Consider the following 27,213-nt stretch of genomic DNA (forward strand, 5'->3'; position numbering starts at 1 on the left):
TACTATCCAAAGCAATGAACAGATTCAGTGAAATATCTATCAAGATTCCAAAAGTTTTTATCACAAAAATGAAAAACCCAATCCTCAAACTTATATTGAATTGCAAGGGTCCCCAATAGCCAAAACAATCTTGAAAAGAATAAATTTGGAAGACTTATAATTCCTGACTTCAAAATTTACTACAATGTTTTAGTAATTAAAATAGTATGATACTGGCATAAGAACGGATATACAGACCAAAGCAACAGAATAGAGGGGCCAGAAAAAAAGCCCTTACATATACGGTAGATTGATTTTGGGCAAGGGAGCCAGGAATATTCAATGAGCAGAGAATATCTTTTCAACAACTGGTGCTGGGAAAACTGGATATGCACATGCAAAAGAATAAATAACGTATAAAAATTAACTAAATGGATCAAAGACCTAAACTTAAGTACTAACACTATAAAACTCTAAGAAGAAAACACAGGAGTAAATCTTTGTATTTGGCAACAATTGCATGGACAGGATAACAAAAGCACAAGCCAAAAGAAAAAAATATAAATTGGAGTGCTTCAAAATTAAAACTTTTGTGCATCAAAAGACACATCGAGTAAGTGAAAAGGCAACCTAAGAACAGAAGGAAATATTTGCAAATCATATATCTGATAAGGGATTAATATCTAGAATATATAAAGAACTCTTGAAACTCAATAACAAAAAACAGTTTAATTAAAAACTGAACATAATAATAAAAAAAAACTAAGCAAAGTACTTTCTCCAAGAAATATATACAAATTTCCAATAAGCGCATGAAAAGATGCTCAAAATGATTAATCATTAGGGAAATGAAAATCAAAACCACAATGAGATACTAGTTCACATCTACCAGGATGGCTATAATTTCTTTGAAGAAGTTGGAAAGTAACAAGTATTGATGAGGATGTGAAGAGACTGGAACACTTAGATTACTGGTGGGAGGATAAAAGGCAGAACCTCTGTAGAAAACAGTTTGGCAGTTTCTCTGAAAGTTACACACAGCTACCATATGACCCAACAATTCTGCTCCTATACAAATATCCTAAAGAACTGAAAGCAAGGACTCAAACGGATATTTGTATATCGATGTTCACAGCAGCATTATTCACAATAACCAAAATGTGGAAACAACCCAAGTGTCTATCAACAGATGAATGGACAAACGGTCTAGCCACATAATATATTATATATCTATACATATAGACACACACATACATATATATAGATATTGACATACATACACAAGGGGATATTATTCAGCCATAAAAAGAATGAATTTTGGATATATATTGCAATATGGATGGACCTTGAAAACACTATGATTAGTGAAATATGCTAGACATAGAAAAACAAGTAATGTATGATCTTACTTTCATTTACATGAACTATCTGGAATAGGCAAATTCATAGAGAAAGTAGAATAGAGGTTACTAGGGGATAGGGAGAATTATCATTTAATGGACACAAAGTTTCCTTTGTAGATGATTAAAAGTTTTGGGTATAAATAGTAGTGATGCTTACACAACATTGCAAATGTATTAATGTCACTGAATTGCACTTTTATAAATAGTTAAAATATTGGGTATTATGCTATGTATATTTCACCAGAATTTTTTATAAAAGAAGCACTAGGTATACTTGTAAAATTATTTTTGTTTTCAGGCAGAGGGATAATATATCTCAGTCCAATGCTCAGTTTTTGGACATTTCTAATGGATAAGGATGTAGTTTAATATCGTTAAATTTATAGTTTCACGGTCAGACTTTGCCCCTAAACCTAGTGCCTTAGAATTTTCAAAGAACTTACATATATTGTAACAAATTTAATCTTCACACTCACACTGAGCAGTAGGCATATTTTTTAGATGACAAAAATGTGAGGCTCAGCAAGGCTAAATGACATGTTCAAGTAAGAATTACATAAAATAATCCATGTAAAATATTTAGCACAGTGTTTGGCACAGAGCAACTTATTCAGGAGGCTTTAGCTATTATATTATAATAACAAGTGGGTGGAAAGCCAGGGGCAGGCAGAGATCCTATTCCCAGAATCCCCAAGGAAGCCAAGGGGACTACTCCAGCAGCAATTTTAAAAATCCGAACTATACTCAGTCCATGGGTCAGCTGCACCATCCCTGGCACATGAAGGAGGTAATCCATTATTTTTATTTTATAGCCAATTCAATCCTGTTTTACATACACACTGCCAGCTATGAAAGAGGCTTACTCTTTTAATTTTCTCAAACATAGGTGCTTAAACACATTTTTCTTGACCCGGATTGCTGCATCTCTGTTTCATGATCTGAAAGAGCACTAAGCAACCAAACTTCTGTGGTGTATGTTCTGGGCCCTGTCTAGAATGATGTGTCTAATTACAGTCAGTTAAAAAAAAAAAAAAGAGTTAAAACTCAATAAAGCTGTGTCTACAGATATTAATCTGATAGATAGTCCCCCTGAAACTGCACAATCCCTAGGTCATATGGCTTCTCAGCAACCCACCAAAGTGGGAGTACTTGTTTGGTGTTCACTGCACACCAGGACCCTGATATGCCCAGAGCAATGTGTAAAATTATCTGAAGGGAAGAAGGACCGTAGCCCTAAGTATATTTGTTCAGACTGTCCTAATCATTGATTCAGAAACAGTCAACTTTGACATGAACATCACCCTCAGATAGCCCGTGCTTTCTAGAAATCACAATTATTCAATCAGCTGAAGGCACAAACACTATGGGATTGTTTCAGGTTATGGGAAGGTGGAAAAGAGCAAAGAGAGCCATTTATTTTGTAATTTATAAAGATCAAAATTGTGATTGCTCATCCTCTTGTCCAGGGGACCAAAATATAAGGTTATACCACCACTTCACATCTTTTATATGTGACAGAACTACTCTCTTCTAAAAATTTAATCATCATTTCACATGTATTTCAAATGAAATTATCACAGATCAGTTTGGAGCAAAAAATTTTCCTAGTCCAGATTCCATATAAAATAATTACATATTTAGGAATAAATATAATAACACGACACGATTGTGTTATCCAACACGATTCTACTCCCCCAGTTCATGTGAAGGACAGAAACACCACATAGATTAAGTCACCCAAGTATGTAATTTCTCTGCTAATTGCATAAGAATAAATAATTTTAATCTTTTAAAATATAATTTGGATATACTATAAAACCTGAATCAGCCAAAATATTAAGAATTTAGAATTCTGTTTAATAAAATCCTCTGATATAACTTAGGGGCCACCAGAAAATAACTTATTTTATCAGCCTTGCTTGTGATTAAAAATTGTCCTACATGCCCAGATCCTTGTCATGCTTTAAACAACAGGTTTTAGCCGCCATAATCACACATAATCCTGCTATCCCTGAACACTACTGTATGCTGCACATATGTTGTCTGGCAGAGATAACATATGGGCACCACTTATGGGCACCACTCTCCCAATCTCCATATTCTCCTTAGTTACTTACTACGGTCTCATCAGTGCCATGTGAGAAGAATTCTTTTAAAAGTGGTCCAAATTCATTAACTATATAACAATACATTTCCCCATGAAAAATGGCATTATTGTTTTAACAAAATCAGGTAACAGGTCAACTATGTCACTGTTACGTGCAGTAGAAAATAATGCTCATCCCTGATTTTTAAATGTGAAGCGTTTTAAATTTTAGAAGCACTGAAATTAAAGAAAGGGTTTCTACAGATGAAAAAGTTTCTAAGACTGGTAAGAGGGATGACAACTCGGATTCAGGGTAAACAAGTAAATTGAGCTTACATCAATGTTCCAGAGGAAGTCAAGATGGAGAAATAGTTCAGAACTGCTTAGAGAGATCAGGGAAGGACTGAACCACTGCATTGACGGAAACATAGTCTCTGACAAAATATACTCCTATCCTTAATATGGGTACCAATTTTATAAGGAATATACCTTGCTCTAAAAATCCTGCTCTAGAAAAATCAAAATCTGACAGGTTAAACAATAAAATTTTCTTTTATTCAGGTATCCCAAAATCTTTGGTAAAACCAGACCTGACTAATTTGCATCTGAAGAATTTTCAAAGTCAGTCCTTAAAATGAGCCAATTCCTTAATATCTCTATTTCTTGAAACCTGTGAGTTCTGACAGACATCCTACCTTTTCTCACAAGAAAGGTGGACATCTAGCAAATGCAAAAGAGTAATTGATAGCAATAAGCAATTAAAATAGATGTTAAAATTCACTAGGTTTGTTTTTATGCTACTTAGTAAGCTTCCTTACTGAGGATTTCAGTAAAGTGATTTAGATTTTATTATTACTTTAAGCACATTAAAAGGCCTTTGTTCACTTTATAAACCCTCTACACGAAACCGCTGCACTCAGATTTGTTGTACTCGGATTTGGTGGTTAATATAATCAGGTTAATACGTTAAAAAGAACTTGACACGGAAATTATTAATGAGTAGAACAAGGTCACTACTTCTGAGCTGAGGTCACTTACAAAGAATGCACAAATGAAATTAAGGTTGACTTTATTTACTTGACTATCTTCTTACATTGGATTCCTTTGGCAACATATCTTTAAACATTTAAAGCCCTGTTTACAAGGAGGCTCTGAAAGAAACTTCAAACCATTATGTCCCTAATTGAATTCCCCAGGAGTCCAGTAAACTCAGAGGAATAAAGAAAAATCATAACATTTGCTAAATCATCTCAAAACATATTTCACTGCAAGGTTATGTGACCTGTTTCTGAGGTTCAAAGATGAATGAGAAAAATACTATTGAATGCTTCATTATTTACACTCAAATCCAAAGGTAGCTTACCTATTAGCAGCGAGCTAATTAAATCAGTCCTGTTTTAACTTTTCTTCCAGGAGAAACCAGACAACAAACAACAGTAACATTTGATAGTTTGTGTGACTACTGTCCCAGAGCATGAAAGCTCCCAGGAGGAGGAGGAAAGGGTCTTTAACCAAAGACAATTATTGACAGTGAAGGTATGAGAGAGAGCTGACAAAAACCTGTGGTCCCCAGGGAAAGTAGCATTCTGTGAATTCAGAACAAACCAAGTGAAAAAAGAGAATACAAAAGTTTTTAGCAACCAATGAGTTTCTGAATGTGCCCCCTTCCCAATTAACGTCCCAATTTGAATTTTATGTGAAAATCAGCTTTTGTGATCTTTTTATTCATAGTTCCTTTGTATGCTCCTGTGTTTGTTGTGACTACTAAGCAAAAACACGGGGATCTGAGCATTTCCAAAAGAATGTTAAATTCCTCTCTACTTACCTGGTTTGTATGTTATTCCAGGGGGGAAGAGGAAGCCCTGCTGGGCAGCAGCGGCTGCTGCCAGGGTCCGCTGGTCATGTGGAAAAATTGGGATCATGAGCGGAGGCATGTGACCCTGAACCTGCTAAACAGAAGAGAGCCTATGATCAGACAGAGAGCAAATGTGTGCCAAGAAGTATTTGTTTTTCACTCCTGCCGATGTGCTGGTACCCAAACAGCCACCCACTTCCGACCTCATTCCAGATCTGCTCCCTGAGAAAATGCAGGTGAAAGTTACCAAGTCCCTGTTCTTAGATCCCATTAGCACTCCAAGGACACAACCTCATTGCGAATTTGCCTCATCCCTCCCTTCCACCAAATCCTGGTGAATGATTTTCTTTTCTCTCGACTGTGTTCCTTCTTCCTTTTTTTTTTTTTAAACAAAACAGCTGGAAGAAATAAGTTTGCTTCGTACACCGTGCAATATTGAAAGGTTTTGCCCCTTCACCTGCTTTGCATTCTGCCTTTTATTTGGGAAACAGGATTTAGTATCCTTGGTCAGAAAATAATGTCTAATTGTTATATATTCCCAAAGCGGCATCTCCCCAGTTTAGGTGTCTTATTTCAAAGCCTTGCCGCATTATGTTAAACATATAGCTCCTCAGATTTAGGGCTACTACATCTTGGCTCCCAATTAAACTAATATTCTTTGCCATACACACCTCGATGTAACATATAAATTGCTTGTCTGGCTTAGCGGTTTTACAGCTTTATGTACTACCATGTGGCTCAGTAATTACGGAGTTGTATTCAGAGAGCATTTCATAATAAATCCTACTATATCAAATTTCATTTGACCTCAATAAATGTATCAAAGAGCACAGAAATGCAAAATAGAAAATCTTCACTCTATATCAGTATTTGTATTCTAGATAAAGAAAATAAGAGCTATGACAAAATCATGCCTGTGAAATCACATTTTAATTCCCTAGCTCTCCCTTTTTTACTTGATGCATGCTACCCTGATTCCAGGAGAGCATCACAGGAAGGTTTTGTCCTGGCTTTTAGTGCCTGATTTTATAGGCTGAACTACAGGACTTTTGTTCTTTAAAGATCAAAACTAGGATGTCCTCACAGAAGTGATTTTTAAGTTCAAACTGGGTCTTCGGGCTCTTTGCTCATATTAAAAAAAAAAAAAAAAAACTGCCTTATATCCTGTTTAAGATATAAACATTTACCAATAATTCTACCAACCCCAAGCCCTTCCCCCGTTTAAATTCTTAAAATTTCTCTTTAGGCAAAATTCCGTAAACTGGCCGATGACCCTGTTTAAATAGCGCCAACTTGCCTTGTCCTGTCCCTGTTCCCTCCACAGCCAGAGACATGGTGCAAAAATGCTTCTGTGTGGGTCTAAGAGGTTTCATTTACCAACAGTTTTTCTCTAGGGAAAGCGCTAAGATGTGGGTTAATAAAGGGCAAGCAAAAAATAAACACTTTACAGTATTTTTCTGAATTCATTTCTCAGGAAAATCAACTTATAATAAAAAGGTCTTTGTGCAATTACTACCTTGCCAGTGGGGCGTGAAAGAAACTAGCTTTGGGCAGCTATTTCTACCATTTTAGCTGAGGTAAGCCCGAGTTTTGTACGTGAGAGTACAAACAGCCTGCGTAAATTGGAGCTGATCCCCTCGTGCCCGGGTCTTGCCTTTAACCCTGAAGAAAAGCACTAGGTTTGCTGTTCAACTCCAGCTTGCTGTGACCTGATGCAAACCTGAGATGTCAAAGAGGAGGGCACTGTTCTATGTCAGAAAATAAAACAGTCTTTCTTGTAGGTGACTGCTGTTCAGTGCAAGAGTAGATCAAAGGAAATCATTTCATTTACTTCTAGACATATGGTTCCTAGCATGGACCTAGAACAGCACAGACGCCTCATGCTCTAAAGGTGAACAAGAAAGTGAGAAGTCTAGGCATCGTATTTATTTATTCTTTCCTTCTTTTTAATGAACAATTATTAAGTTATTCTTCCGTGCTACAGATCTTGAGAAGTAGCTGAAAAAATGGGGGCTATTTAGCTTGGAAGAGAGAAGATACAAGGTTATCTTCGTGCAGCAAAAGAAGCAGATTAAGTCTGAGCGGTTAACAAGGGCGGAATAAGACTCAGAAGAAAAAGATTTTAGGGGAGCTAAATGTAAAGAAGAACGTTCTAAAAATTAGTTATTCAACAAGCACTCCGATTAAAGAGGTCCTGTGTGTCATTTCCCCAGAGGTGGTCAAGGAAAGGCTGTGTACCCGCAGGGTGGAGATACTTCAGAGGGTAACATAACTAAAACCCTGACTAGATAATGACCTCCAGAGTCTGTTCCACTTTATGATTCTGTTGTTTTGCAAACTCAGCATTAGGAAGATAATATGATGTAGTCATTCCTTTATTCATTTGTTCATCACACATTTGTCCAGAATCTACCATGTCTACAAAGGTTTTGCTGTCAAACATCTCAGAGCTTAAATCTATACACTGCCATTTCCTTGGCCATGTGATCATGAACAGTTACTTAACCTTTCTGTAGTCTGAGCCTATTGCTTCATGTAAAAGCTAATATTACCTTATGCGGTTATTGTGAGGATTAAACAGACCAGAAAGTAACACTTGTGGCACAGTGACTGGCAAAGAACAGGCACTCGGGAAATGTTAGAGCCTTGCTTTTTTCTTACGATAGTTTGCATATGCAGTTCTAGAAAATAATCAAATTACTTAAAAGAAAATAAAAAAAAGAGAAGAAATAGTGGCTCTTCCCCATAACTCTACTTTGAAAAAGAAAACATGAATCAGCAAAATAATTCAGTTTGACAGGCAGAGAATTGTCATGTTTTTAGCAGAAACCAGGCCTCACAGAGCATTATCCCATCCCAAGTATCTAGAAAACCATGAAAAAGAAGAGATAAGACTACAAGGATCATGTGAAGATGGAATTTGGGAACTTTACTACTATTCATTATATAGAATCTTGGGATGAAAACATAATTTTACTTCTACACTGATGCCCAAAATCTTCAGAACATGAGACAACATAAAGGGATCAATGGCAACAAAGCATCAGATCTTGATTCCTGAACTTTGGTGTCTGAAGATATTTCTTTTGTAAAGAGCTGTGTACATGAGATAACTAAGTGAACCATCTAGGGTCGCGTTCAATGCTGACGAGTTGTAGGTGTTTCATATTAACATCAGTTGTAAGAATTTAGGGAAGTTCTTTTCCAGTCATCACACTCCACAAAGTAGGATATGTTAGAAATTTTCAATGCTAAACATGAATTCAGAGGCGGTTTCAATAAGTTGCGGGATAAAGTAAGTAAGAAGGGGGGCAGAAGACATTGTGAAAGCAATAGTGAGGATAAAATCAGAGTTGGAACAGAGCTTAGAGTTGATCTAGCCTAGTAGTTTTCAAAGGATGGAACATGACCAGTAACATCAGCAAGGATGGAGAATGTCATAAAAGCACATTTTCAGACCCACCCCAGATCTATGAATCAGAAACTCGGGGAGCTGGGTCCAACAATCTAATATTTAGACTAAAATTTAATCCAGGGCAGTGGCTCTCCAACTTTAGTGTGAATCCAGTTCTGCCAGAGGGCTTGTTAAAACAAAGACTGGCAGGCCCTACCCTCAGAGCCTCTAAACCAGTAGATCTAGGTGGGATCTGAGAGGGTACTTTCCTGGCCAGTACCCAGGTAAACTTGGTGCTGCTTGGTGATCCAGGGACCACTCTCTGAGAATCACTAATCTAATTCAAACCTCACAATTTACACATAGGGAAACAGGTAGCTAGAGAAACTAAAAGACGTGGCCTAAGATCACAGTGCCTATGACAGGGCTGGATCTGGGACCCAGAACTGCTCATTCCTCCGACCGGTGCTTTTTCCACTACATCGGATGGACTTCAGTGATAGAAAAGAGAACACACATGCTCTTTGGGAGTCTGCAGCCAAAAACGACTTTCTATTTCAGAGTTGTATTGCTGGGGTACAGACAGTATGTTGCTCAGTTTCAGTTTGTTCCTTCTTCTCTCTTATTTTGTATTCAGAAAATTTTGATCACAAATCTACTGTCATCAGTTTCAATAACTTATTATAATATATCTATTAGCAGTGATCATTTAGCTCTGATTGATAAAATGGCCCTTAACTTATTTTAAGTAAAACAAGGATGTGAAAAATCAAAGTGCCCCTTATGAAGGACAAGCCAAGATACCCAGTAGCAATTAGAATCTAGGCCAAGGGAAGATGATGAAGTGCTCCTCTTGTAACTCTAATTATGGACATAATAATAGTGATGATGATGGTGATGATAATCATCCTCTTCATCACAGCCACTGATATTTTCCAGTATTTCCTATATATCAAGCACTGAGAAAGTGATTTACATGATCTCACGTAATCCTCAAAAGTCTATGAAATATTTACTATTATTCTCCTCATTCACCTAATGAGGACAAAATCTTGAGAGGCTCAGTAACTCAGCCAACTGAATAGAGCCATGTTCAAGTCCAGGTTTGTCAGGCTCGAAGTCTATACTTTTAAGTGCCGTATTATATTAACCATCAAGTCATCTTTTGCTAGACAGACCTAAATGAGAGAAGGAATATAATTCTTTATAATAACAATTGACTGGAAGTTTTATAAATATAATTATAAATTTATATGCATTTGTAATAAATGATATAGAAAGATCCCATGAGTCCCCTCTCCTCAGTGGTAATAACTTGAAAAACTGTAGTACCATATCACAACCGGGGGCCTGACATTGAGATAATCCAACCACCGTATTCAGATCTCCCCAGTGTGATATTATTTTAAAAGAATTATGTATCTTAAAAACTCACAAGGGTAATGGAAGTTTATGAATACTTCCAACTACCAGCTTTTATACAAAGCTGACCAGTATGGCCCAGTGCAAATAATATGAGAAGGAAGCCTATATTAAAGCAACAACTTCCCCCTTTCGTAGATTTCCATTTATTGTACTTATTAGAAAATTAATTGGAGGTGGTACAGGAATGGAAAGCAAGGACAAGGAAGGGAGGAGAGATAAGGAAAGAGGGCTTGATAGCCATACAAGAATCACATAAGCATCTAAAATATTCTCCTTCTGTGGAAGTTGTGAATTAAGTTTACTGCACTGAGTATCAGGGCTTAGTGCAAACAAAGAACTGTGATTATACAGAAAAGCCCCACCCTGCTCTGGAGAATATAAGCCTGCCTTTCCCCTTCCTTCCCATCATTCTGTTTTCCCATCTGATGACAGGCCAGGGAAGGCAGTCACATTGGAAACAGCAACTTCCAAAAATATTTTACTAAAGAATAGAAACTAATAGAATTCCCCTCATTCCATCAAAGAATGACCAGTCTCCACATGTCTTTTCCAAGAAGTTATCAAAATTTCAAATAGCGTCTTCTTTTCTTGAAAGCGTAGCTTTCCCTTAGCACAAATTCAAAGATCCTTTCATTATTCCACAGGTAGAACTGATGTGGTTAATACAAAGAGGAAAATCTGATGTGGCCAAAAATACATCTCTGAGCACGAAGCTGCATTATTTTTACTGCTTTGCAAGTCAGCACTAACAGGCTGGGTAACAAGAAACCAGGAACTCCCTCATAGGTGAAGCTTAGTCAGTGCGTCATGAAAGAAATGAACTGCGTGTACCAGAGCACAGTTGTCCATCAATTTTAAACTTCCACAATCCCTGACCAAAGTGTTACCCTTTTGGAGAGGGTGGGGGGAACACATACTTCATCAAACAGGCCACATGCCCAGAAATTTTAATTGCTTGGTGTTCCACACATCTTTCAGACCATCAAGACAGTAGCAGATGCGTGTGAAACACTCCGGTTCTGTCTCTTCCTATTCGTAAAACAGCATTGTTGCCTCAACACTTATCCCCTTTGTTTTCTCTGCGCTAAGTTGTTGATGATGCCATTTTTTGCCATCTGCCCCAGAGCTTCATTAAAGATACATGAATGGGCTAACTGGCCTGATATCTTGTGAGGAACAGGTGCTATTGTTTGTCCCTGAAGACTTGTACTAAAGATATGACTCAGAATACTTGAGAAAGAGCATCTGCAGCAGTCAGTCAGAGAGCAACTTGGCAGAGACCCGGCTATGCACTAATATGCAAACAGAGTGACACTCAGGGGGACTCATTTTCTCTTTCATGAAGATTATTTAACTTTTTTGGTGATGGAAAATACGTATTTGTATTGAAAATCATGAGCATATTAATGTCTATTACTGAGTTAAAAACGGTGAGCAAGTCAAGATCATTTTAATGCTTATTTCTAGTAAATCGTTCCTTATGTGGTTTAATAGGAAAAAAGCTTCTTTAATCTGATGGAAGGAATGTTTCCACTGTGTAAATGAGGACAGAGAAAGGGAGACAGAGATAGAACATACAGAGTGAGAAAGAGCAATCGGAGAGGGAGAGGGGGACATGGAGGGGATTTCCTAAAGGCCCTGTTCTTCAGTGCAAAGAATAGCTGAGTCATTGGTATGAAGTGTTACCACTGTACAAGCCACAGTGTCTACAGTGAAAGAAATAAAGGACCCAGAAGGGTTTCATGAAAATCCTTCAAAGTCAGGGTGGTGTCTTCTTAGTACCAAAAAGTACATGTCAAACTGTACACAGATCTCAGTTAATTCTGGAGAGTGAGGCGGGGAAGGATCTCATTGACAGGATGAAATTCATGCCTTAACACAAACCCTTTTCCAACCCATTTTTGCCTAACATCTATCTAAAACATTGACTGTGTTCCGCCCTGCCTTCAAAAGCATGATGCAATAGTTAGCATATTGAACTTCTTTTGGTTGGCCATAGTTGGAAGAACACAAAGGAGCCTCATATTGTATATGGCCTACTGCTTATTCGTTAATTGTCAGTTCGTTAGTTATCTTTCACCAAACAAATTGAGTGTCCTGAATGGCCTATGACATTTATATTTTCATATGCTCCAGAGCTATTATCACAAGGCTGAGGATATAGTAGTCACTTTGTGTCAACTAGTTAATGTGAGAACCAGTTTTCTGAGCACCAATATACATAGAGTAGTTAATGGTATACCTATTCATACGTCAGTGAATGAAATCAATGATTTCTATTGTTATCAAAAGTAATAATAATAAAGTGACTTAAAATAAACCTTGATATCACCTTGTTTGCTTTTCATTTGTCTTTTTAGCAGATCTCTGGGGCTGCTACAGCTAAAAAAGGATAGCAAATCTTTGCTTATAGAGAATCTAGCTAGCTCTGGCAGGAGAAAAAGTCAACTTTCATCAGGAACAATTCCGGGACAAGAAAGAGTATTTGAGAACACAGAGTCCCATCTTTCCAGATGTTTCCCGCCAACTTCCAATGGATACACATTGAACAAAAATGTAGCTTTGTTTTTGTTTGTGTGTGTGTTTGTTTGTTGATGGCAAAATATTCTGTCCCTTCCCCCCACATCTCTATTTCTCTCTCTCTTTCTCTCTCTCTCAGGTCCCATGAGGATAGTACACAAAACCCCTTGTTACCATTGCTAACATTCATCTTTAACATAGTGCAATTGCTGGGGCGCCTGGGCGGCTCAGTGGATTAAAGCCTCTGCCTTCGGCTCAGGTCATGGTCTTAGGGTCCTGGGATCGAGCCCCGCATCGGGCTCTCCGCTCAGCGGGGAGCCTGCTTCCCTTCCTCTCTCTCTCTACCTGCCTCTCTGCCTACTTGTGATCTCTGTCAAATATATATATACACACACACACACACATATATATATATATAGTGCAATTGCTTCCACGAACTTTACATACTAATGCCACCACTCTTTTCCAAAATTCTCACTATGGGCCAAGAAAAACCCTGGAAAGGTAGAAGAAATTCAAGATATTATAGTTCAAAGACATCCTTTTAAAAACTCAGGCGTTATTCTTTCAAACTCTAATGTTTTAGTTTAAACCTTAATGAAGAGCTAACTTCACTCTTATGATATATGCTTTTCTTTATGTATATTATGCTTTAATAAGAAGTTAATTTAAGAAAAAAAGAGAAAATAACTTCAGTAGTTAACTTGTCTTCACTCATTTACACTATTAAAGATAGGTAATAAAATATCTAAAATATTCACAGGAGAAATAGAAAAGACATATCTTACCCCCAGCTTCACTATGTCCCCAAGCTCACTATCAAGAGAAAGACATGCAAACAAAGCATTCTTTTACTAGTTTGGTCTTTAAGATAGTTGTTTAACTCCACATCACAGTCTAGCATTTTCCAGGTCCCTTCCTTGGTTACACAGGACAGAAACAATCATTGAGAGGAAGAAGAGCACAATTGAGTCCTATCTATCAGGTCAATAGTCCAAGTTTTAAAAATCTTCTTTAGGTTCTTACTCTGAGAGAAATGTTAATAGCCCTGAAAGAGTCAATCTTGTCCTTTGCATTAACACCTCTTTTTATATTCTCAGCGTATTGTACATGCCCACTCGATCTGCATTTTCTAAAATGGGCAAATATCTCATTTCTACCAGGATCATCAGTAGTCAAATGTCATTATGTTATGCTTCACTCATTTGTACACTTCCTGCTTAAATACTGAATTTTCAAAGAGAACATGGATTTAGCACTAACAAAATCATAATTCCTAGCATCTTTTACTTATCTCTCCCCTTATTCTCTGAAAGAAAGAGCTCCACATGTATAAGTTGACCTCTTACACTCCCAAGAAACATGCTACTTCATAAATGAAGTCAATGGTGCCTGTCTTTAATCAGCTATTCAGCAGCCACTTATCAAGCACCTAGCACTATCTGATGGTACTGTGCTAGGTAGGCACTGGGAATATAAAGGTGCCTTAGAGAAACCTATAGCCTTATTTTATCAGGTAGTGGTGTTAGGTTTGTTTTCACTTAATATGGTGGTACAAATCATCCAGTTTGTCAGCTTACTTTGGAACAGGGTCAACAGAGAAAAGAAAGGTATGCTTAAAAAGAAACCTACATTACAACAAAAATCCCATTAGGTATCTTTCCATAGCCTTCCTATGGCCTATAACCTAGAAAAATTTTGAGAGTATTTATGAGGACAAAAGTCAGATTACTTTATAAAACGGATGATAAATGTTAATTAAATGTGTTTAAATTATCTTACTATGTTTTAAGAAACTCTCACCAGGAGGGAAGTAGAATATCCCGGCCATAGAGAAATTAATAAAACATGTTATGCAAAAGTAAAATTTATGATTCATTTGGAATTAGATATCTACCACCTTTTCAATCCATACAAATGCATAATCTTGTCAATTAAATATTATTGTTAAGGTCTAGTAGTATGTTAAAATCACTTTAAAGTGCAACTAAGGAAAATTCATGTGTGTTTATTACTCCTTAAGGATCTATTAGTGGGTATTTTATTCAGATTCGTGCTGTAAAATCTGCATAAACTCAGCATATTGTTATCCCCATGTGTGCATTTGTTTGGTTAAAGCAGAACAGCAAATCTCAATTTTTGCAACTTCTGGAAAAGTCAAGAGAACTAAAACAGTCTTAATTTTAATCAGATACAAACAGTTATCACTACAGAAGTGAAGAGTTGACTATTATGCAAATAGTCACAGTTAGTGGTCACCAGGCCATCACTGAAGACTGAGCTATTCAATTACTTTAGATATTTCCAAAGACTAGTGAAGATGAATGCTTCCTATCCACCCTGTCTTATTTCCACAGGAGTACGAAACATATTAGAGACTAATGATTGTTGTTCTCAAATGGAAACCCCATTAAATACACAATGATCAAAATGTTTGGCCAAGATGGAAATTAATTTTTTTCAAATTTTGTATAAATGCCATATAAATATGGTAACATTGTGAAGAATGAGGCATTCCTTTCTTTGTAACAACCAAATTCAGATATAAACCTTTCATAAACTTTTGACCTGTAATGAAGGCAATCTGGCTTTTACCCCTGAAGTATTTTACACAAGCTTATACTGTTAGCAATGACCAGAGTTCAATTATTAAATTCCTCCTCCAGAAATGCAAGTTTACATCTTAGACTACAGGTCTTGTTAAAATTATGCACAACTTAAAGGCAGGGACTTTGTATCTCCCCAGGGCTTAGTAAAAGACCCCTTCTTGCACAGAGTAGGGACTCAACAAATATTTGTAATATAAGCGCATTAAAGAATTTTCATTCTCTGTTATTTAAAAACTAAGTCACAAGAATTCTGATTTTTTAACCTTCTGAATCAATTCAAAGTCCTTTTATCATTTGCAATCCTCACTGAAGCAACAAAAATATGCATCTGTTTCAAACATACATCATCACAGCAATCTTTTCTTCCGGCATGCCATAGTCAGATTTTGAGGTCCACTAGTTGGTGTGAGAATGCAAAAACTGACTTATTAATTCATTTGAAAATATTTTTTAGTGACTGAGCCTTCCTAGTATATCTGTTGAAACTCTTCTATAGAATAGAGAGGTCTCTAAGCTTTTTAAATAATTTCATCATCTTCAATTGTAATCCTTACTGACAGAGATGATAAGCTCTTCTCCCTGGAAGAGCCAAGAATACAGTTTTCCAAAATAATAATAAGCAATGTTTGTTATATCACAGTGGACTGGTTATACAATATAGAATAAGTGACAGAAAAATATTTAAGCATCAGTTATCATGGGGAATAGAAGCAGTTTCATTTGAAGCCACAAGCCTGAGAAATAAGCAATGAACTCTGAACAGAACATAAATACGATGTCTAAGCTAATGACAGCTGGGACTCAGCCATGGCAAGCTGACCTTCCCTAGAAGTATCAACAAGAGGGGCACCTAGTTCAGTTGGTTACATGTCTGTCTGCCTTCTGCTCAGGTCATGGTCCCAGGGTCCTAGGATGGAGCCCCAGGTTGGCCTCCCTGCTCAGTGGGGGAGTCCACTTCTCCCTCTGTTCCTCCCCCTGTTCATGCTCTCTCTCACTCTCTCCCTCACGTTCTCTCTCTCTCTCTCTCATAAGTAAATAAAAAATCTTAAAAAAAAAAAAAGAAAGAAAAAGAAGTATCAATGAGAAATGGAACCTGTATATGTAATTGGAGAGAGGGCCAGGGAGGCAAAATAAGGGGATGGTTATAAAGAAATGGATACTGAGTAAAAGCATAAATAATAACTATATCACAAATGAAATAAACTTCAGGTTTTTACTCTTTATCACACTCTAATCTTTGTAGCGGAAAAAGTTCATGACATGCAACTTCAATGTCATGTTGGAATGTGACCTACAGCTCCTGCCTGCTCTCAGCATGCACACTTCTACTCACACACACACACACACATTTACACACACTTCTACACCTGCTACCCCAACTAAATGCTCAAGTGTGTCAACACTGAAAATGATGTAAGGATAAGCTAACATGCTGATTTAAATAGAGACATTTTCTCTATTTTTGTATTTTTATTTAGTACTATGTTCATATTAAATAATTTAGATACAATAAAGAAATGTTTTCATTAAAAAAGGTAAAGTTGAAAGTCCCTAGTCTAGTCTAGCACTGAAATCACCTGATAAGATGTTCTTTATGTGCCTCTCAGGGTTGTTTTCCTACTACCTTTACCATCTTTCCTATCTTGCTTTCTATAGCTTCTAAGTCTTTGTTCAAGCCATTTCTTCTCACTTACATATAGAATGATCTTTCCTCTCATCTTTGCCTTCCCAAAGTTCAGTTCAAACTTCTCCAGGAAAATTCCCCAAGCATAAATTTCTTTCCCTGTGTCAAAATTTACCCTGCACATACTGCGTTGAATTTTTTAATGGTTTTCATTTCAATGTGACACTATTCTAGACACCAGAGACATAGGAATATACAAAATCCCCTACCACTATCTACTAGGGAAGACAAACAACATACAAATGAATGTGTATATGTATGTGTGTGTGTATATGTATGTTTGTATACACACATATGAGCAACTATATAAAAATATAACAGATCATAATTGATGCTGTAGCTTAATTTTCTTTATATCTGGAAAGGAACAGAAACCCAGGCCCCAAAAGAAATGGGATGATATGCTGGTCCACTCAGGTCAACTAAAAAAAATAAGTAACAAGAATTCAAAAAGGAAAATAAATATATTGAATTTTCCAACATTCTTAAAGTAAGCAATCCTACTGAGAAATTATAATATTCCTTTATCCTCTATTTTACTGTATTAATTTTTACTACGCTCCATCTAAAACACAGTATTATACATAGCCCTTGATGACATTTCTTAATAGTAAGCAAATGAAGAAAGAAGAGCATTGTATGTCTTAGATTTAAAATTTTAGTCAATCTTTTGTACCATCAAAGAAATAAAGGTAGTATTAGATAGTTTTGTCCTAATCACAAGATGTTAAGAAAAAAGAAAAGAAAAAAAGAGAAATGAAATTTTTAAAATGAGAGAAATGAAAAGAAAAATATGAAAATATAAAGAAAGTAAAGAGAGAAGAGAAGAAAGAGAAGGAGGGAAGAAGCAAGCAAGCAAAGATATCGTGGACTTTCAAGAAAAGCAGTGCTGTCTTTTATATCCACAATTTTTACCTGATAACTGCTCACTCTGTCCCTTACACGTCAACAGATGAAAACTCCAAACCCCAGTATCTTAACTTATTTTATAAATATTTTGCAAAGATCAAAATGATATATGTAAAAATCTCTTCGCAAAAAAGAAATTGCTATGAAAAACTTTAATTAAAAAGTTAATTACAGGGGCACCTGGGTGGCTCAGTCATTAAGCATCTGCCTTCAGCTCAGGTCATGGTCCCAGGGTTCTGGGATCCAGCCCCACATCGGCTCCCTGCTCAGTGGGAAACCTGTTTCTCCCTCTCCCACTCCCCCTACTTGTATTCCCTCTCTTGCTGTCTCTCTGTCAAATAAATAAAAGTCTTTTTAAAAAGTTAATTATATTACAATAACATCAAGACCTATAAAATAGGAATAAATTTAATTAAGGAGGTAAAAGGTCTCTACTGAAAACTACAAGACATCAATGAAAGAAATCAAAGACACAAATAAATGGAAAGTTATCCCATGTTTATGGATTGAAAGAATTAATATTGTTAAAATCTCAATACTACCTAAAGCCATCTACAGACTCAATGCAATCCCTGTCAAGATTTCAGTGGCATTTTTTAACAGAAGTAGAAAAAACACTCTTAAAATTTACACAGGCCCACAAAAGACCTCAAAGGCCAATGGAATCCTGAGAAAGAACAAAGCAGCAGGTACCACATTTCCTGATTTCAAGATATACTATAAAGCCCTAGTCATCAAAAGAGTATGGTAATGGCATAAAAACAGACACACAGACCAAGGGAACAGAACTGATAGCCTAGAAATAAACTTAAGCATATACAATCAACTAATATGTGACAAGGGAGCCAAAAATATTCAATGGAGCAAAGACAGTCTCTTCAATAAATGGTGATAGCATAACTGGATACTTGCATGTAAAAGAACAAAACTGGACCCATATCATACACCACTCACAAAAATTAACTTGAAATGAATTAAAGACTTAAATGTAAGATCTGAAGCCATGAAACGCCTAGAAGAAAATGTAGGAGTAAAACTCCTTGACATGGGTCTTGGTAATGAGTTTTTGGAATGACACCTAAAGCGTAGGCAACAAAATAAAAAATAAAGAAGTAGGACAATATCAAACTAAAAAGCTTCTGCACAGCAAAAGAAACCACCAACAAAAAGAAAAGATAACCTGTGGGATAGGAAAAAATATTTGCAAAACATATATCTGGTAAGGGGTCAATATTCAAAATATATAAAGAACTGACAGAGTCAATAGCAAACAAAACAAAACACAACCCAAAACCTTATTAAAAAATGGACAAAGTACCTAAATAGACATTTCTCCAAAGAAGATATTTGAAAAGCCAACAAGTGCATGAAAAAATGCTCAATATCACTTGTCATTACGGAAATGCAAATTAAAACTACAATGAGATATCACCTTATGCCTATTAGAATGGCCATTATCAAAAAGACAAAAGATAATAAATGCTGATGTGGATGTGGAGCAAAGGAAACCTTTGTGCACTGTTAGTGGAAATTTAAATAGGTACAACCACTATGAAAAACAGTATGGAAGGTTCTCAAAAAATTCAAAAGAGAATGCTCATATGATTTGGCAATTCCATTTCTTGAAAATATATCCAAAGGGAATGAAAGCACTAACTTGGGAAAATATCTGCACCGCATGTTCCCAGCAGCATTATTTACAATAACCAAGACATGGAAACAACTTACGTCCACTGATGAATGAATGGATAAAGAAGTTGTGGCATATACGTAGTATGGAATATTATTCAGCCTTAAAAAAAAAAAAAAAAAAAAGAAGGGAATTCTGCCATTTGCAACAACATGTATGGACCCTAAAGGCATTATGCTAAGTGCAATAAGCCAGACAGAGAAAAGAAAGACAAATACGATCTCATATGTGGAAGCTAAAAAACGAAACAAGACAAAACAAAAACTAAACTCAGGAAAAGAGACCAGACTTATGGTTATCAGAGATGGAGCTGGGGGAGTGGGAGAAACAGAGGAAGGTGGTCAAAATATAAAAACTTTCAGTTATAAGATAAATACTAGGGATGTAATGTACAGGAGGACTACAGCTAACACTGTTGTATAATATACAGGAAAGCTGTTAAGAGAATAAATCCTAAGAGTTCTCATCACAAAGAGAAAAATATTTCTTTTCGTTCTTCTTTTCTTCTTTTTTTCTATCCATATGAAAAAACGGATGTTAGTTGAACCTACTGTGGCAATTACTTTGCAATATATGTAAATGAAACCATCATGCTGTATGTCTTAAACTTATACAGTGATGTATGTCAATCATTTCTCAGTAGAGCTGGAAAAAATTAATTATAAAAATTTTAATTAAATTAAGAGCATATATGTATTTTTAAACTTGAGAACTCATGAACTACTTTAAATTGGATTTAAACTGAAAATTGAAAAGTTGTGGATTTAGGTTGCTGACCAAGTTCGTATAAGTGCAAGGACAGATCAACCTATCAGTGTGCCCTACCATTAACTATCCATGACTTTGGAGACATGGGACTCAAAATAATATTATAATAACATAGAAATGTAGAAATAGATATTTTCTACAAACTAACTCAACCAATTTTGAGACAGTTCAACTTTATAAATTTCTGTGGGTAATTATGTGACACAAAGAGAGAATGGGAACCCTCATAAATAAGAAATAGAAAGATAAAGACATGTCCCATGATATGTGGGTCACATACAGTATCTATCCCTAGATTTAATTTTTGACTTTAGTGTACACTACAAATAGAATTCCTAAAAATGTAGTTATAAATTTGTGAACAGGCATTTTCCAAAATCCTATTTATCACATCCACAATGATCTAGAATCATGATAATCTAAGCCATAGAAATTATTTTTAGTTCCACGTGACAACTCCCAAATATGAATGACATAAAGCCCAGGTTTCTCTTTAACTCCTCTTAATTTAACAATAAAAAAGGTTAGCTCCTTTAAAACTGCACTATGATTGTAGTTTCCATGATAGAATAAGGAGTTGAATTTACATAGAAATTATCAGCCAATAACAATAGGTCTTTGTCCAGCTGTGACTACTTCCCTCTTCTACAACCAGTCCTTATCTGGCTCAGGAAATGCCTGTTTTAACTGACAGGTAGGAGATTAAATCTACAGCTGCTGAAACACAATCTCAGCTCTGTTAGATAGGCTTTCATTGAAAAGCACTACAAACACATAATTTGTTTATGTTGTACCAGCAATCTCTGACAAAGCAGACTGTCTAGCTGAGACAAATGTGGTTAAACCCATTTATTGTATTATTTCTGCTACACAGAACAAGCTCTTAAAACGCAGAAACTAGACAAGGCACAAAGCTCTAGCTGTCTAAAGAAATCAAGAATAGATGACTTCTTGTTACACTAGCCCTTTTTACACAGAAAGCATGTTCTCCCCTGGAAAACATCTATTCCGATTTCTCTTTTAAGTGGGTGGTTCAATTATGTTTATGCTTTCAGTTTTTAAAGTTTCTTTTGTTTCTTTCAGCATAAACAGGCATAAAATCACCTAATCACTGAATATCTCTAGATTTAAGAACATGATGAATATTTATAGCAAGTGTTATATCACCTCCTCAAAAAAATACCCATCATGATAAATTCTATGGGCAATCCACCTTTTTTTGATATTTATTGCAAATTCTCATAATGTTATTTGATTTATGTCACTTGATTAAATAATAACCAAAATAAATAAAAGGCTTTGCACTTTTAAAGAATATGAACAGTACTTTTTTTTTTTTTAATTAAGGAGTCCACAGAGATACCTAATTTTATAAAATAAATGTCAAGGGGAGGTTTTAACAAGAACAGTAACAATGAAAGCTGCTAGTCAAGCCATGGAGTTCTTGCTCCAAATTAATAATAGGAATCAGAAATAAAATTGTCCCATATCTAAAATCTATTCTTTAGGAAAACTTATTTAATTCTAGCATTGAGTATTCTATCTATACATAAACTGTACAATTAAATATTAAAGTTTTGATCTATCTTTCCTAAATCCTAAAAGTTATAATCAATGATAATGAAACAACAGATGCTACACAATATGGTTTTAAAAATAGGAAAACAGATGCTATAAGTCAAACTTGTCAAAAATTTTTAGGAAGAGTAGCATAATAAAATAAAGATTATAAAAAGCTGTATTTGAAGCATGGCCAAAAGGATTATGGTTAGCCACTCTCAAACATGTCACCATTCCCTAAAATCTTACTTTATTTTTCCTTAATCATCATCATAAAAAAGGAAAGTGAGAAAATAATCTTCCAAGTCGGAACACATGTGCCACTTGGAACTCTGAGTTAGTCTTAAAATATAGAAAGTATGCAATAAACTAGCTGAATCCAAGGGGTCTCCTTCAAACAGCATGGATAATGAGGGGAATCCATAATAGACATAAACAAACCCAGAAAGATGTCTAGACCCCACATCATTATGTATGATATATGCCCAAGATATATGGGCATATGTTTGAATGTTCAAGTTCAAACTTGGCTTCTATTAGACTGATTCAGTCACAGCATGGGGTTTCTTTAATAAACAAACCTTACTGTTAGAAAATATTGGGGACTCAAATCATGTATTATGCTCCAGCTAGTTAGAGATGTGGTGCTCTAATGCCCTATATCCCTTGAAGCTTTCTCACAACAGACTGTAAATAACAAAGAAAAACTACATCCTAAGAAAACATAAAGAAGTCTTAGATTTTTGCATTTCAAGTTGGAGCAAATACTACACAAAACAAGCATCTCAATATATGCTCAAGAATTTACCTTTCCCATTAAAAATTACAAGTAAGTTTAACAATGTGGACCTCGGTTTTTTTTAATTCTCCGTAATTCTTAAGGATGCTGAATGCAGTCACATAAAATATGTAACCATCGTTATTTATCTCACTACAATAGGTTCTTTGCCATATTTGATATTTAGAAAGCCATTTTCATTTTAAACATAAATATAATAAGGCCCAGAGAAGAGAAGTGGCTTGTCAGGGTCACAAAACTTGAGAACAGCTAATTCAAAGTTAAAAATAAGGTCTTTAGTTGCCAAATTTACTGATTTCACAAAATCATAAAATAAAAAGATTTTCAGGAATGAAAAAGATTTAGAGACTATGTAATCCAGTAATTCTCTCCTGGTCAAGGAGCTCTAGTGAATTTTTCAGAAATATATATGCTCCCTCTTTCTTTATCCAGAAACACTGAACAGACCTAACCACCACTTTTGTATAGAGGAGAAAATGGAGGCACATGGGGATAATAGTGTGACTTGTCTGTGGTGACATAACTAGTCAAAATCAGCTCAGACTAGGACTAGATCTCCTAACTTCCAGTTCAGGAATTCTCTTTTTTCTTCCCCAGTTTTCTTTCTGTCTCCTTTAAGGTAGTACCTAAACGCAAAGATACCCTTTCTGTCCCCAGCATTAGTCTAAATATTTTTTTCTGAAACATAATCTACATCATATAACAGAGGATTAAGGCAAATTTCAGTTCTTCTACAAAGACATTCTGGCAACATTCATACACAGTGACTCTGATATTTGCCGGTCTTCCTGTTTCCCCAACTGCCCCTCCTAAATCTGTATGCTTGGGGCATACATTAAAACCAATCATGTATTCTTCTTCTTTTTTTGAATGGAATGACAGCATAAACTCCTTTGAGAAAATAATCATAGCTTTTCCCCTCAAATCCCTTGCAATATACAGAACAAAAAGGCAGCTTTTAACAAAATATAAATTGAGTTATTTTCCCAAAGGTCAGGGTACTAATTTTAAAAAGCATAAGAATGGACTGGCTAAACAGAATGAAACAGTATATAAAAAAGATAATATATCATGACTAAGTAGAGTTTACTTGGGGAATGCAAGGTTGGTTTAACACTTGAAAATCAATCAATATAATTCATCATAATAAGAGAATAAAGTAGCACAACTGTGATCATTTCAAGAGATGCAGATAAAGTATTTGAAAAACTCTAACACCCATTCATAATAAGAACTTCCAACAAACTTGAATATGAGGTAATTTCCTCAATTTGATTAGAGGTATATTTGAAAAACATACATTTAACACCATAATCAATGGTGAAAGCCTCTATGCTTTCTTTGCAAGATTGGGAACAGGCAAGAATGTCCATTCTCACCACTTCTACTCAGTATTGTAGTGGATTGCCTAGCCAGTTCAATAGTCAGAGGAAAGAAATAAAACACCCATGCAGTTTGGGGAAAAATAAAAATAAAAAAAAGAAGTTAAGCTGTTTTTAGCTACAGAAAACATGACCACGACCATAGAAAATTTTAAGGAGTTAAAATTTAAAAATCCTACCAGAACTGAAAAGAAAATTAAGCAGTCACAACCTACAAGGTCAGTAACAAAAATCAGCTGTCTTCTTATATACTAGATATACTAGAATAAATAATTAGAAAAAGAATATTTTTAAAGATTTTATTTTATTTATTTAACAGAGAGAGAGAGCACAAGTAGGCAGAGTGGCAGGCAGAGGGAAAGGAAGAAGAAGATTCCCCACTGAGCAGGGAGCCCAACCCGGGACTCTATCCCAGGACCCTGGGACCATGATCTGACCTGAAGGCAGCCGCTTAACCGACTGAGCCACCCAGGAGCTCCAGAAAAAGAAATTTTTTAAACTCCATTTACAACAGTATAAAAAATAAAATACTCAGAAAAATTTAACCAAAGTATAGAAGGCTTTTCTGCGCTGAATGCTCAGGTAATGGATCGCTCAATATTATTTAGATATCAATTCTCCCCCAAATTAATCTACAAGCTCAACATGATCCCGATCAGAATCCCAAAAGGACATTTTGAAGATAGTATCAAACTGATTCTAAAATCTATTAAAAAAATAGCCAAAACAAGTTTGAAAAAGAACATCAAAAGTAAAGAATCATAGTAAGATTTCAAGACTTAACTATAATGCCACAGTAATTCATTCCAGGTGGCACTGTGCAAGGACAGACATATAAATTGCTGGAACAAAATAGAGACTTCAGAAATAAATCCACACTTAATTTTCACAATGATGCCAAGGTAATTCAACAGGAAAGTCTTTTAAATAGATCTTGCTAGAAATGGGTATCTATATGGAGAAAAATAAACCTAAACCATTGTCTGACACCAAACACAAAATTTAACTACAAGTAGATAAAGACCTAAACATCTGAGCTAAAACTAGAAAAGTTTGAGAAGAAAACAGAGGTAGAAATCTTTGGAACATTGTAATAGGCAAATATATGAAAGATAAAGCACAAAAATATGAACCAGAAAAGAAAAAATAAGGATAAAGTGTCATCAAAATTATAAACTTTGCTCTTTGAAAGACACAGTTAAAAAGACAAAAAACTAAGCCACAAACTAGGAGAAAATATTTGCAAAAGAAAATAACCTCCTGTCCAGAATATTTATTAAAACTGTTATAATTCAATTCATTTTTAATTCAATAAAAGAGATAAATGAATAAAAATGTTGCTAAAGATACAAATGGAATTCACACAGAAAAATATATGAATATTCAATAAGGACATGAGAAGACTTGCAACATCACCAATCAGCAGAGAAATGAGTAACAAAACCACAGTGAGATATCCCTAAAACCTAGTGGAATGGTTAAAATTAAAAAGATTAACGGTACCAAGTGCTGGTGGGGATGCAGAAAAACTAGAGCTCTCATATGTTGCTGATGGGAATGAAAAATGACACAGCCAGTTTCTTACAAAGCTAAACATATAATTTCCATACAAACCAGCAATTAATCTACTCTTAGATACATATACACATGAAAATGAAAACATATGTGTACATAGACTTGCAACATTATTCATCATAGCCAATAACTGGAATCAACCCAATGTCCATTAATTGGAAGATGGCTAAATAAAGCATGGTATGCCCATGTCCATTCTATGGAATGCTAGTAAGTAATATAAAGGAACAAAATATTGATAGATCCAGTAGTATGAGAGAATCTAAAATCATTCACAGTATGAAAAAAATTAACATAAAAGAGTATGTATGAATGATTCTACTTATATAAAATCCTAGAAAAGACAAAATTATAGTGACAGAAAGCAGATCAATGAATGGTACAAGTGTGTCATAGAGGGGATCTGACTGCAAAGGGGCACAAGGTAACTTACAAATGCTAAAAAGTTATATGGCTGTATACAAGGCCCAGAAATAATAAAACACTTAAATTTTACTGCATGTAATTTATACATCAGTAAAGCAGGAAAAATACAATTTTCAAAAGTGAAAAAATTGTGACTGTCCTATGAAATGGACGTTAATTTCTTATTTTACAGATGACATAATAAAAATTGAGTAATTATTCAACACTATAGCTAGTAAGTGGCAGAGCCAGAATTCAAACCTGTATCTTCAGCAGCTCATACTCTTTCCAAAATGGTAGGAGGATTTCCCTTGTGGAGTATTCACAACATTCTTAGGAAAAAGAAAATTCTACTTTTGCATTAAACAGGAAAAGGGTTCCATTGGGAAGTCCTAGCTCAAACTGTAGACCTCCTGAGCTATCACATTGCTTAGGGCATTTTTGTTTCTTTGTTTCATTTACACTAACTTGTTAAAATGACAGCCTTATTCCTCCTGTTCTTAATCTGGGAAAGAAAGGCAATTTATACCACAAGAACACTTAAATTCACCAAGTACTACAAACCTGAGCAGCCGACTCCTTGGGCCCAGAAGCTGATTTCCCAAAATGGCATAACACTAGCATATGGAAGGAAAGAAGCAAGACTAGACAGATTTCAATCATTTTTAAAAGTTTTATTTCAGTAACAATAAAAAATAGTGAAAAGTACATAATTTCATTCAGAGGCACTTGTCCTATAGTAGAATAAGCCCTGGGATGAGTAAACTAAAGTTAAAAGATCTACACCAGAATCAGTTTCACAACAAATTGCTTCACTTCCAGTTTTTTCCTCATTAAAAGGGGAATAATAATATCTACCTCACAAGGTTGCTGTGAAGAGAAAATTATGTGAACTGCTTAACACACAGTAGACACCATCCATTGAATTTAAATTTGATCCTTTCAAACTAGTTCAGTGTTCTCTTAAAGAATCGCACTTCCTTTTTGGGGAACATTTCAGAAGTTGTGTGTGTGTGTGTGTGTGTGTGTGTGTGTCTGTTTTTCATTACATATGCTCTCTCCTTTGGGAGATTCATTATGCCCTGAGGGGGGAAAATGACCCTGACCGTTGCTACTATTGTTTTCCTAGGATAAACTTTAGGGTGATGGGCATATATGACTTGACAATCA

At 35.5% G+C, this 27,213-nt stretch overlaps 1 protein-coding gene across 1 annotated transcript in view; it reads right to left on the minus strand.

The window, feature by feature from the left end:
- Positions 1–27,213, minus strand: part of SOX6 (SRY-box transcription factor 6) — a 595,512-nt gene that overhangs the window by 118,585 nt on the left and 449,714 nt on the right. Inside the window, exon 8 of the mRNA XM_032881120.1 lies at positions 5,294–5,414. Within this exon, the coding sequence (XP_032737011.1) occupies positions 5,294–5,414 (121 nt within the window). The remainder of the gene's footprint in view (positions 1–5,293; positions 5,415–27,213) is intronic.

Source organism: Lontra canadensis, unplaced genomic scaffold, assembly GCF_010015895.1.
Source record: "Lontra canadensis isolate GAN:19392208 unplaced genomic scaffold, GSC_riverotter_1.0 scaffold74, whole genome shotgun sequence".
Taxonomy (NCBI): domain Eukaryota; kingdom Metazoa; phylum Chordata; class Mammalia; order Carnivora; family Mustelidae; genus Lontra; species Lontra canadensis.